The sequence below is a fragment of the Euprymna scolopes genome, chromosome 36 (genome assembly GCF_053919585.1).
Source record: "Euprymna scolopes isolate OS-2025 chromosome 36, ASM5391958v1, whole genome shotgun sequence".
Lineage (NCBI taxonomy): Eukaryota > Metazoa > Mollusca > Cephalopoda > Sepiida > Sepiolidae > Euprymna > Euprymna scolopes.
In genome coordinates, this window is record NC_136517.1 from 81,424,661 (window position 1) to 81,437,023 (window position 12,363).

The window sequence follows — 12,363 nt, forward strand, 5'->3', positions numbered from 1 at the left end:
TGATAACCGCTTTCCAAGGACTTTACAATCCGTATGGATAATTCACAAAAGGACAACGTTCTCTGTCAGTTTTTTTTTTTTTTTTTTTTTTTTTTTTTGTCGTAAGTCTTCCCACGCATTTTTCACTCTGTGCGAATCGAAAGAAAGAAAAACAGAACACTTCAATAGAATGGTGAAAAATATAAGACCGGGAGAGAAACATGATAATTATGCTTCCAGATTAACACAATGGTTGACTGTAAACTATCGCTTGGCAACTTGGCAGAGATAGAGATTCTGGTTGACATCAGCGGTTCGTGTCTTCTAGGCTTGCGGTAGGTACGTGTTTGGACTGTTGTTTCCAAAAAAAAAAAAAAAAAAAAAGAAAAAAAAAAAAATTCAGAAATTCGAAAAATGTTTCACTTTAAAATTATGCAAATTTCTTTTGGCAATCAATCCGTTTAAGCCTTCGAGTTCAAGGAATTTTTTTGTTGTTTTACAAAATTCGTGCCAACCACGCAACACACATCAATTAGACTGTGGGGGTAAAATCGAATAGATTTTAATTTTTGGAAAAGTGGGGGATTACGTTGATCAAATTAATGTTATGTTGTTAGTCTACCGGAAAATACCGGAAAGCAAAATAGTCGATTATCATGATTGTAGTTGTTAGATATAAAAATATTATTGATGCGAAAAGTTATGTTAAGTTGAAATGCTTACATTTAATAATTCACAGCAATGTTAACTTAGTGTTAACTTGATAGATGGAATGTAGGCTAACCATAATAATAAACAAAGATACGTGACAAAAAACCGGCAAGGATCTTTAAGCTACGTGTAGTGATGACGTCATAAAAAAGGTAGATTTTTAGACGTTGAGCGTTTAGGTATGAGAGAGATCAGTTCGACATGCAATGCGTTAGTGAACGGACGGGGTGTTTGGGCTTTAACGTCTGTGGAAGTCAGTATTATTTTGTTTCTGAAAAAAAAAGAAATCATATATTACATTATCATATAATGACAATAAAATAATAAATTCATCTTAATATCATCATAAAAAATAATTCCAAAATTTTGTAACAGGACTTATACCCCACCATTGTATTTGATGTTGAGATTGTGGTAAAAGAAACTGAGCTTATTTGGTACATTACATGTAAACATCATAGTAAACGAAAGTCAATCACCTGATACATCCAAAAAATAGTTGTAAAAACGACCGAGTTTACTTTATATATTAAATATTAAGATGATGGGAAAAATACTGATTTTATTGTATATTAAACTAGCAGTTCGGCTCGGCTTTGTTTGCGCTCTATGTACTGTTCATAACTTCATGTGTGTATATATATATATATATATATATATATATATATATATATATATATATATATATATATATTAAAAAGTTTGACCCATGTCCAGGTAACCTACATCTAAAATTTCAAGTTTTTAGACCCAAAATTGAAGGAGGAGTTTGGCAAAGTCTGCAAAAGTCAACTCTTTCAACTTTGACCTTCTGATAGCCAAATTTTCGCCCCAAAACTGATTAAAACGTCTGCTGCATATCTGAATACCCTTTATGTAAATTTTCAAATGTTTAGACCCAAAATTGGCTGAATAATCTGCTAGAGACCGCAAAGGTCAAATCTTTTGAACTTTGACCCCTTGACAGTCAAATTTTCGGCCAAAAACCTATTAAAAAGCTTGCCCTATGTCTGAATACACTTTATGTAAAATTTCAAATGTGTAGATAACCTTAATAAAGTTCAAAACCGGCTCCGAAACCTAGTAGGTGATGCCCTTTTCTCTTCCCTGCAACCTCTTTCCCACTGAAGAGATGTTGCAAACCTGTCTCTACTTTATCGTTGTTTTCATAGCAAGTGTTTGACTGAACTCCAATCCATGGTTCCCTTTGCAAAACTTTCACAAAATGCACAACTAGCTACAACCACAATCAACAATTTCCCTCACTCTCTAACTGTGCTTAAATCTAAATGCAGATTCCATGAACAAAGGTTCTTCCCAGAATTGCCTGCCTGTGGAGCACTGTTCTTCTGGTCTGCTTCTCAGTTAAATACAGTATGGTCGCCTTTAAATTTAATGTGAACAAGTTCTTGTTGAGCCGTCCTCACAAATAATAAAATTCTACCCAACTTACACGATTAACGCTTACTACACTACCACTTTACATTCATCGACCCTTATCCTTGAGTCACCTTCGACGTTTGATAAGTGGTGACACCCAATTAAAAAAAAAGGGTCGTAAAAAAGTCTGGCTTTAATTGATATATTAGATGATGGTAAAAAAGATTTAATGCATTAAATGTAAAAATGGTGCTAAAATTGACTTAATTTACTTTATATGTTAAATGTTAAAAAAAATGATCATAAAAAGGGCTAACTTTACTTTATCTATTAGGCATAAACGTTGTGGTAAAAGAGACAAACCAAGTTAATGAGTCTTTCTGAAATGATTTCTGTGCGGCAATGAGAGCAGTTGATTAATTCTTCGTTCTTTTACTCTGCACCATTCCATCCTTTCTTGTGTTCTTTTCAGATTTTTGTCACAGCTCGGCCGACATAATTATGTAACACCAACCTCCTACCTGGAGTTGATTAACGCATTCAAGACCCTGCTCAACCAAAAGCAGCAAGAGACGATGGCCGCTAAGAACCGATATGTTACTGGTTTGGACAAACTGAAGTTTGCTGCTGATCAGGTCTGTATCTCACGTTCTTTTTTTTTTGTTGTTTGTCCCGTTTTACTATCCTCCTTTTTAATAAATAGGATCTCCCGATCAAATAATTTATAATCTAGAAACCGTGACACATGTACGTACATACTTTAAAGGTACTACGATATTTATATATATATATATTTATTATTTATTATTTTGAGTTTACAAATAATACATGTCTGCTTAGTTGAATTGCAGATGTGCAGCACTGACCAGACCGACACACATAAGTCTAATTACACATTCTCTTAACTGAGAGTCCTAAAAGAATCCAACGTAGTTGGAGAGGTGTAGCAACCAAACTGCCTCAGTAACCCACCCCAGAGTCAACTGCCTGCTCTCCAACATTCGATTAACTGTTCTGAAGAGGCAGGAGCTGGCTAGAACCGCCTCTCTTTCCATTCCCTTGGATCCCTTCACTCTTGATTGAGTCTGATCTTTTGTTAGTGGTCATTGTTCAGCCGCCCAGGGAAGACGTTCACTAAAGATAACATACAATTGGTCTCTGAATATTGTTTCTCTCACAAAGCTGATCCAGATGACATGATTCCATTAAATGAAGCACTTACATTTTCTTACAAAGAGAATATCTTTTGGGTGATCTGAATCTGGTTAAAGATATTTTCAGCTCTCTGCACTCTCCTCTTACATTGGCAAAGCATCCAACAATTGCAACGTCTGCTATTCCCATGCACTATCAAAACATGAGTTGTGCAGCACATGTTTAGATTTCCAGAACACTTCTTGTTATTTATAGTTTTTGTGTAAGAAATTATACTTACTTTTTCTGTTATTCTTTTTTTTTTTTGACAGATTGCCACCATGCAAACTGAACTGGAATCTCTGCAACCAGAATTAGTAAAATCTTCCGAAGAGGCTAAGAAAATGATCACCTATATAGAGAAAGAATCAGCGGAGGTTGAAGAAACAACAAAAATTGTAAAGGCAGACGAGGCGGTAGCCAACGAGCAAGCATCTGCCTCAAAGGCCTTAAAAGATGAATGCGAAGCAGAACTGGCTGAGGCCATTCCGGCATTGGAAGCGGCCCAAGCTGCCCTGGACACGCTTAAGGTAAAAAGGAATTTCTATTATTAAAGCTATTGTTGGGTCATTTTCTTAAATAATCCAATTCTGTGTGCCATGTTTTGACTTTTGCCAAAATTCAAGGGCGATAATTTAATTTGACTAAATACACTTGTCAAACTCGACAAACAGCAAAGTCCCACCCCTACACAGTAGAGACTCCTAGATGTAAGAAAGCCTTCTACTCTTATAGTTTCTACCCCAGAACTGTTAGACTCTTGAATTCTCTTCTGGGTTCCTGCTTCCCCAACTGTACTGATATGCAGAAGTTCAAGTGTAATGTGAACAGACATCTTGCTGCTCATCTTCTTACATAGTATCCCAGCAACTTATGCTCCTGATAGTAGCCCCTTGCATCAAAGTGGCACTGTGCTCTGTTTGGGGTGAAAATGTAAAAAAAAAAAAAATTTTATCCAATTTCCACCACTACCTATCATTATGTGTTGTCTCACCAATCTTCTGACACTCATTAACCCTTATCCTCGAGTGACTTTCAGGTCTTGTCAAGTGGTAACTTCCTTGTGAAAAAAATATATATCAGTTCATCAATCTATGGATTACACAAAATGGAAAATGGCCGCTGATACAAATCGCTCACGCATCTTGGACGCTACTACCTGCAAATAAAAACTATGCTACTTGTACTTATATTGAAAATTTTAAGTAACGAAAATGCAGTAACGTTTTTATCATGCATATAGCCGTCACAGCACGAAGATGGCATATTCCTAAAACTATATAATTTGATCAAGTAGTTTTTTTTTATTTAAGAAAATGAAATTTTATGATAAGCTGAATGGGACGAAATTTTGGGTGCCATGTTTTGAATTTTTCCAAAATTGAAGGGCGACAATTTAATTCGACTAAAGAGATTTTGTTTGCATTCAAAATAATGAACAATTTTAATCACTAAAAATTGTAAAATTTGATTTTCTTTAATAAATTTTAAAAAAAATTATTGAATCAATTTACATGATTTTTGGAATATAACATATTCCTGCCGTGACAAGTACAACTTATAGTCTGAATAAACACTAAAAAATGTTTAATTATTACAAGCAACAAAGGCAGACTCTTATTTATTTTAATCAGTTAACTTGCATGTGTGAAATGATTTAATTTTGTTTTCATACAAACTGATTTATAATGAAAAATTTAAAGTAAAGAAGATGCTGTAAAGTCTTTATGATGTACATACCCATCGTGGAACAAAGATAGCATATTCCAAAAATCACATAATTAGATCAAGTTTTTTTTATTTAAGAAAATCAAATTTGCTCGAGGCAAGAGAAACCAGTCACCATATTTGATTGAATTAAAAATTCATCACTGGTTATCTTCCTCTTAACAACCTCTCCAGAAGTCAGGGATCATCAATGGCTGCAAAAAATACTTAATCGCTGAAAATCGTAAAATTTGATAGTCTGAAAAAAAAACCTACTTGATCAATTTTTTTGTGATTTTTACAATATAAAATCTTCATGCCGTGACAAGTAGGTACACCATAAAGGTTTTTCTTTATTTTTGTTTCCTTAAATAAGTGCAAGTCTAACTAAATAAGCACCGAATGTTCGGCCTTCTGGCCAAGATCAAAGTGTAGTATCTGTTCTGATGCTACACTTCAATTTTTTGTTCTCGGTTAGTGGTGGAGAAATCCTTCACGGCCGAGAGACTTTTATTTTTGTTCATTTTCTCCACATTAAAAAACAATCCTAGTGTCTAACTCTGCCCTCGTGGGGAGGCACAGTCAATAGGTACTAACAAAACGAGAAACAAGAAATATTAATTTTATTATTATGCCGTGGCTAAATTTCAGTCATTTATTACATCAATCATAAAAAAATTGTTTCGTTTTCTCCCACTGCAAAAACCTTAGACACCAAGCTTGGAAAGTGAGATTGAGAAGTTAGTGCCCCCGAGGAGAGGGAGGGAGGGGTCACTCTGATCACCAAATAGAGCCTGGGAAGCCCCATCGGCATTCCTCGGTGAGGGCGACTCAGGCGATTAGCAATAAACTAACCTCTTCTCAAAGAGAGAAGGCAAGGCTAAGGAGGCTGGACCTCCTAGAACTAAACAGAACTAAACGCCCACTGCAAAATAAACAGGGACCGGATCATTACAGGAATGGTCTAACCTCTGGTGATTTTGGGGCCCAGGATAAAAATCCCTAGCCGAGAATTACATTGATGATAAAACACTATTTACGATCTATAAAAAAAAAAACTAGTAATGTATGCTTTGAAAAGAACTAGTAATGTATACTTTGAAAAGAAGTAGTAATGTATACTTTGAAAAGAACTAGTAATGTAATGTATACTTTGAAAAGAACTAGTAATATATGTATACTTTGAAAAGAACTAGTAATGTATACTTTGAAAAGAACTAGTAATGTGTACTTTGAAAAGAACTAGTAATGTATACTTTGAAAAGAACTAGTAATGTATACTTTGAAAAGAACTAGTAATATATACTTTGAAAAGAACTAGTAATATATACATTGAAAAGAATTAGTAATATATACATTGAAAAGAACAAGTAATGTATACTTTGAAAAGACCTAGTAATGTGTACTTTGAAAAGAACTAGTAATGTATACTTTAAAAAGAACTGGTAATATATACTTTTAAAAGAACTAGTAACGTGTACTTTGAAAAGAACTAGTAATATATACTTTGAAAATAACTAGTAATGTGTACTTTGAAAAGACCTAGTAATGTATACTTTGAAAAGAACTAGTAATGTATACTTTGAAAAGAACTAGTAATGTATATTTTGAAAAGAAATAGCAATGTATACTTTGAAAAGAAATAGCAATGTATACTTTGAAAAGAACTAGTAATGTGTACTTTGAAAAGAACTAGTAATATATACTTTGAAAAAAACTAGTGATATATACTTTGAAAAGAACTAGTAATGTATACTTTGAAAAGAACTAGTAATGTATACTTTGAAAAGAACTAGTAATATATACTTTGAAAAGAACTAGTAATATATACTGTGAAAGAACTAGTAATATATACTTTTAAAAGAACTAGTAATGTATACTTTTAAAAGAACTAGTAATGTATACTTTGAAAAGAACTAGTAATATATACTTTCAAAAGAACTAGTAATGTATACTTTGAAAAGAACTAGTAATGCATACTTTGAAAAGAACTAGTAATATATACTTTGAAAACAACTAGTAATGTAGTCTTTGAAAACAACTAGTAATGTATACTTTGAAAACAACTAACAATGTATACTTTGAAAAGAACTAATAATGTATACTTTTAAAAGAACTAGTAATGTATACTTTTAAAAGAACTAGTAATGTATACTTTGAAAAGAACTAGTAATATATACTTTCAAAAGAACTAGTAATGTATACTTTGAAAAGAACTAGTAATGCATACTTTGAAAAGAACTAGTAATATATACTTTGAAAACAACTAGTAATGTAGTCTTTGAAAACAACTAGTAATGTATACTTTGAAAACAACTAACAATGTATACTTTGAAAAGAACTAATAATGTATACTTTTAAAAGAACTAGTAATGTATACTTTTAAAAGAACTAGTAATGTATACTTTGAAAAGAACAAGTAATGTATACTTTGAAAAACACTAGTAATATATACTTTGAAAAGAACTAGTAATATATACTTTGAAAAGAACTAGTAATATATATTTTTAAAAGAACTAGTAATGTATACTTTGAAAAGAACTAGTAATATATACTTTGAAAAGAACTAGTAATGTATACTTTGAAAAGGCTGCAGAGCTGATATTCTCGTCAATTCAATGTTTTGAAGAAAATTTTTATCCGCTTTGTCCTGCAGAAGATAATTCTTCTTAGCTTGATTCCTGCAACTTGGATAAAGAGAAATAAACATTCATGGGAGAAAAGAATATTAAAAAAAAGAAAAAAAAAAACAACTTGAAAGAAATGATTTTTATTAAAGTGAAAGTCCTGATAGGCAAAAGTCTTTAATCTGCTGGCTGCCAAGAGTTGTCCATCTGGCTTACAAGCGAATTCCTTATATCATAAAATTTTCAGAAGAATAGAGAAAAGAGAGAGGGAAAGAGAGAGAGAGAGGGATGGAGAGAGAAAGAGAGAGGGTGTTCACTTAAAGTTCGTATAAATCCTTTTTAGAAAGTGATTTAGATTCTTCTTTGAGTCTCTATTTTAGAAATAATCGTCGCCATCTCCTTGTTTTAAGTATTGTCCATTCTCCCATTAGACTGGATCTGCTTCTTTGGTCAAAGTTCTTTGGTCATGTGATCACAACACTTTCAAATGATCCCGGCTAAAGTAAAACCGACCAAAAAACGAATAATCCTTTTGTTATTTTCCCCTCATAGAGGAAAGGTAATATAAAGTTCACATTCCAGAGTCGAAGTCCGAAACTGTAGTTTCCGGTGACTAGAAACGACTCCCATGCTTTCCTTTTTATTCTGGGACAATTAATGTATTCGAATTCGCCGCATATTCCAACTATTTTAATGTTTAGTTCAGAGAAGCTGTTCACAAAGTCCTTAGGTCTCCTTTCCTTGCCCAAGACCTCGACAAATATGTCAGGTAACTTAAACATATTTAACCCTTCTTATCGGTAAGACGTTCCATGGAATCTAAACAGCTATTGAATTTTTCTTTTCAAAAATGCCCCACGAGAAAGATTTTGGCACCCAAGGAGAGGCTTACCCAATCAGTGAGCAGAATGGGATCACGTGATGTAAAAGAGGAGAAGGAAGAACTAAACATGGAGAAGGGGAAGGAAGAAGAAAAGAGAGAAAGAAAGGGACAAAACAAAATAGTGGAAACAATTTTCCACAAATTAAGATAGGGTTTCTCCAATGTACCGAAATTTGTCAGCGGATTATCGCGACATCGTTTAATACACTGAACACAGTGATTGCCTCCATACAAACTAAGGTAGACATAAAGCACACGAGGACCGTTCCAAAAGTAATGCCTCCTATTTTATTCCACCTGAATGGATCAGAGGAGATTGCAAATTGCATTGTTATGATGACTGAATTTATGCATTCATGACCTGAATGCTTCATTTCTCTATTACAGATATTGACGGTGTGGGACTCTAAGTTAGCAAGCCCTGTTATGTGAGAGAGACTTGTTGTAACCTAGATTGCAGGGAACACTACCTCGTCTGAGCTTCAATCTATGGTCCCCCTTGCTAAACTTTCACAAAAACACTCGTCTAGCTATAACCACTATCAACAGTTTACCCCAGTCTCAATCTGTCCCTAAATCTAAACACAAATTCCATGAACAAAGATTCTTTCCTAGAACTGCTCACCTGCAGAACTCTGTTCCGCTTATCTACTTTCCAGCTGATTACAATGTAGCCGTCTTCAATCCAATGTAAACAAGTTCTTGTTGAGCCCCCACTAAATTATCTATTTCTACCCCATTTCTACCAATAACTATTAATATCGTGTTATCTCGGTGACCACCATACACTCATTAACCTTAGCCTCGATCGGCAGTATCGTTTAGTGTGTATATACAGTCTTTACAATGTATGTACAATATATTGCCGTCATCTTTAGTTGTATCCCCAGTATTCATATAAATAACGTATATATAAAAAAACGTACAACAGTATGTATATACAAACATCAAGTGTATCTCTTTAAATGTATGCATCAAATACATACTTCAGTTTGGTTTCTGTGGCGGTACACATGTGTTCACATATACTGTTCACGTAACGTGACAAATAAATCAATTTTTGATACAGTTCTTTAGCAAGCATATATATATATATATATATATATATATATATATATATATATATATATATATATATATTATAACAGGGTATAATGTACATAATTTTATTTTTACTACCCTCGGAGTTTGCAAACATTTCCCTTTTGGTTTCTACATCTTTCTAACATGCGCCCATTAATGCTTCCTGGACATAAAAATATGACGATTAATTCTGAGTCCATGAGTCCAGTCTCTGGTAAAACTGACTGACTGACTGGCTGATTGACTCGTGTTTACCTGAATATATCAAAGTCTATTTCTTTGTTCTCCTTCAAAGGCCATCCTCGTTATTATTAACTGTAAATATTATTCCAACTGGCTTTAAAACTATTTGTAACAATTTTTTGTTGAACTCATATTCAAAAGTCCTTTGTTTATTTTGCCGAATTAAATTTCAACTATTATTGTTTCAAACATTTATCTTCTAACATTCTTTCTCAATTGAAATATTTTGTATTTCAATAACATTGTACATTAGTTCAATTGTACATCGATACTTGTAGTTTCATGGACACACTGAAAATTCAGTCTGCAGGATCCTAATGTACAATATATTTATTTACTATGCAAAAAGAGTACAAATGCCAACTGTTTCTATGAACTTTCTGTTTCATATTTTATCATTAGTAGCATTATTATTATTATTATTATTATTATTATTATTATTATTATTATTATTATTATTATTATTATTGGCATACAGTTAATGAAAAACGTATTTAAACAAAAAAATTGTTATTCATAACAAATATTATCTTCTTTCCAGTGCTTGTGTACCGACATAGTAATTTACCTTTTTTGTATTTGTTTCTATTTTTCAGCCTGCAGACATCACGATCGTCAAGTCTATGAAAAATCCTCCGGCAGGTGTGAAGTTGGTTATGTCCGCCGTTTGTGTCATGAAAGATATCAAACCAGAGCGAATTAATGACCCTACGACTGGGAAAAAAGTAAGTAATTTTCTACTTCTGTCATGGCTGTCAAATAAGGGTAGCAATTGTTCCAATCAAAGGGGAGTAGCTCTGTATGTGAAATGATAGCAGTTGTTCCAAATGGAAGTATTTCTGTATATCAAATAGGAGTGGCGATTGTTCAAATCAAAATGGAGTAACTCGGTATGTCAAATGATAGCAATTGTTTTTAATCAAAGGGGAGTAACCCTACATATCAAATAACAACATTAAAACAAAGTAACTATATATATATATATATATATATATATATATATATATATCAAATAAGAGTTGTGATGATTCAGTCAAATAGAAGTATGTCAAATAAGGATGGCAATTTCATTAATAATAGCTAGTTATATTTACCCAACATTGTTCGGGAGTTTATTTACAATGTGGCTAAAAGAGTAAAAAGTCTACTTGGTGACTGCTACCGACTTTGAAATCAGAAACTGACGAGTGCTTTTTATCCAAAAATACTTACCCATTATAATTTATGTAGATTGGATTTTTTTATTATAGGGTAGGGGTCAATTATTAATTTGTTTTCCCAATTTTTTATTATTAATACAAACAAAATTCAAATTGCTATTTATGATTGGAAATCGAAATTTATAAATTATTAAATTGAACTTCTTTTTTCTTATATAATCAAATCAAGCTTTTTATTGGGGAAGTTCTACTTTTTTGGTAATTGTGTCTGTTTTTGTGTCCTTGTCACCCTGACTTCAGGTTAATGATAAAAGAGATTTGGTTAACTCTCTTAACGACAGAATTTTTTTAAAAACTATTGAAACTAGAAACCCATTCAAAATCTAAGCATAACAGTATTTTCTGGAAAGAATTAAATCGAATTACATTTTAATCTTCTTAACAACATGTTGCAACAATTAATAAGAAAAACTGACACAAGTAAACAAGAATCCTGACAATAATTCGGATCTGTACAAAGTATTTTTTAGGAAAAATTAAATCGAATTACATTTTAATCTCCTTACCAAATTATTGCAAAAATTAACAAAACACTGACATAAGTAAACAAGAACCTTGACAATACTGACCTATAGAGTTGATATACCGTAAAACATAAAATTCTGAATCCTAACCCGTTGATAATTTAATTTCACAAACTAGAAATACCCATTAATTAATGTAAATGAGATTTCTTAAATTTGAAAATGTTAACGAGAGACTCAGTTGGAAGGGAAAGTTGCAGTTCATCTAGATCTGTTAATTGGTAAGAAGATGACGTCATGGCAAGAAAAAAGGAAAAGATTATAAAAAGAAGAACATGCGTGCAAACCGATGATCACGTTCAGGAGGACAGAGACAGATGTGTGGGCCAAGTGTGACAGTTTTGAACAAGAAACAAGGCATTATTCGAGAAAGTACCTGTAAACAAATGTTGTTTTGATGAAAAAAAAAAGAGTGAGTTGGAGTTCTTTCCTCTTCTTTTCCTATGTTCCTTGCGATGGAGTCCACAACGTGGTGGGCTGCATGTAAACACGTGTAAATGTGTACTATGTTGCCCATGGAAATTCTACCTTGATACAAGGAACATAGAGGGGGAAAAAAGGAAAGACTTATACGTGGTTGTAGAAAGACGCTTCTAGCCACATATAGAAAAGGGAATAACAACATCTCTACAACTGTTACTGTCACTACTGTTGGGGGACGTCACTACCCAATGAGCCAACTGTAGACTTTTCATTAGAGTTTAGATTAGACGCTACAGCTACATGCACAGAAATGTGCAGCATGGCAGGAAATCGATGTATCAGGACAACGAGATTATGTTTTTTCTCTATCTCTGTTTCTGTTTCTGTCT

At 33.0% G+C, this 12,363-nt stretch overlaps 1 protein-coding gene across 3 annotated transcripts in view; it reads left to right on the forward strand.

Moving 5' to 3' along the window:
- Positions 1 to 12,363, forward strand: part of LOC145260629 (dynein axonemal heavy chain 12-like) — a 572,171-nt gene that overhangs the window by 262,308 nt on the left and 297,500 nt on the right. For all 3 annotated transcript variants that reach the window (XM_080118949.1, XM_080118950.1, XM_080118948.1), the window contains exons 46-48: positions 2,543 to 2,705; positions 3,537 to 3,794; positions 10,404 to 10,532. In XM_080118949.1, coding sequence (XP_079975075.1) covers positions 2,543 to 2,705; positions 3,537 to 3,794; positions 10,404 to 10,532 — 550 coding nt within the window. The remainder of the gene's footprint in view (positions 1 to 2,542; positions 2,706 to 3,536; positions 3,795 to 10,403; positions 10,533 to 12,363) is intronic.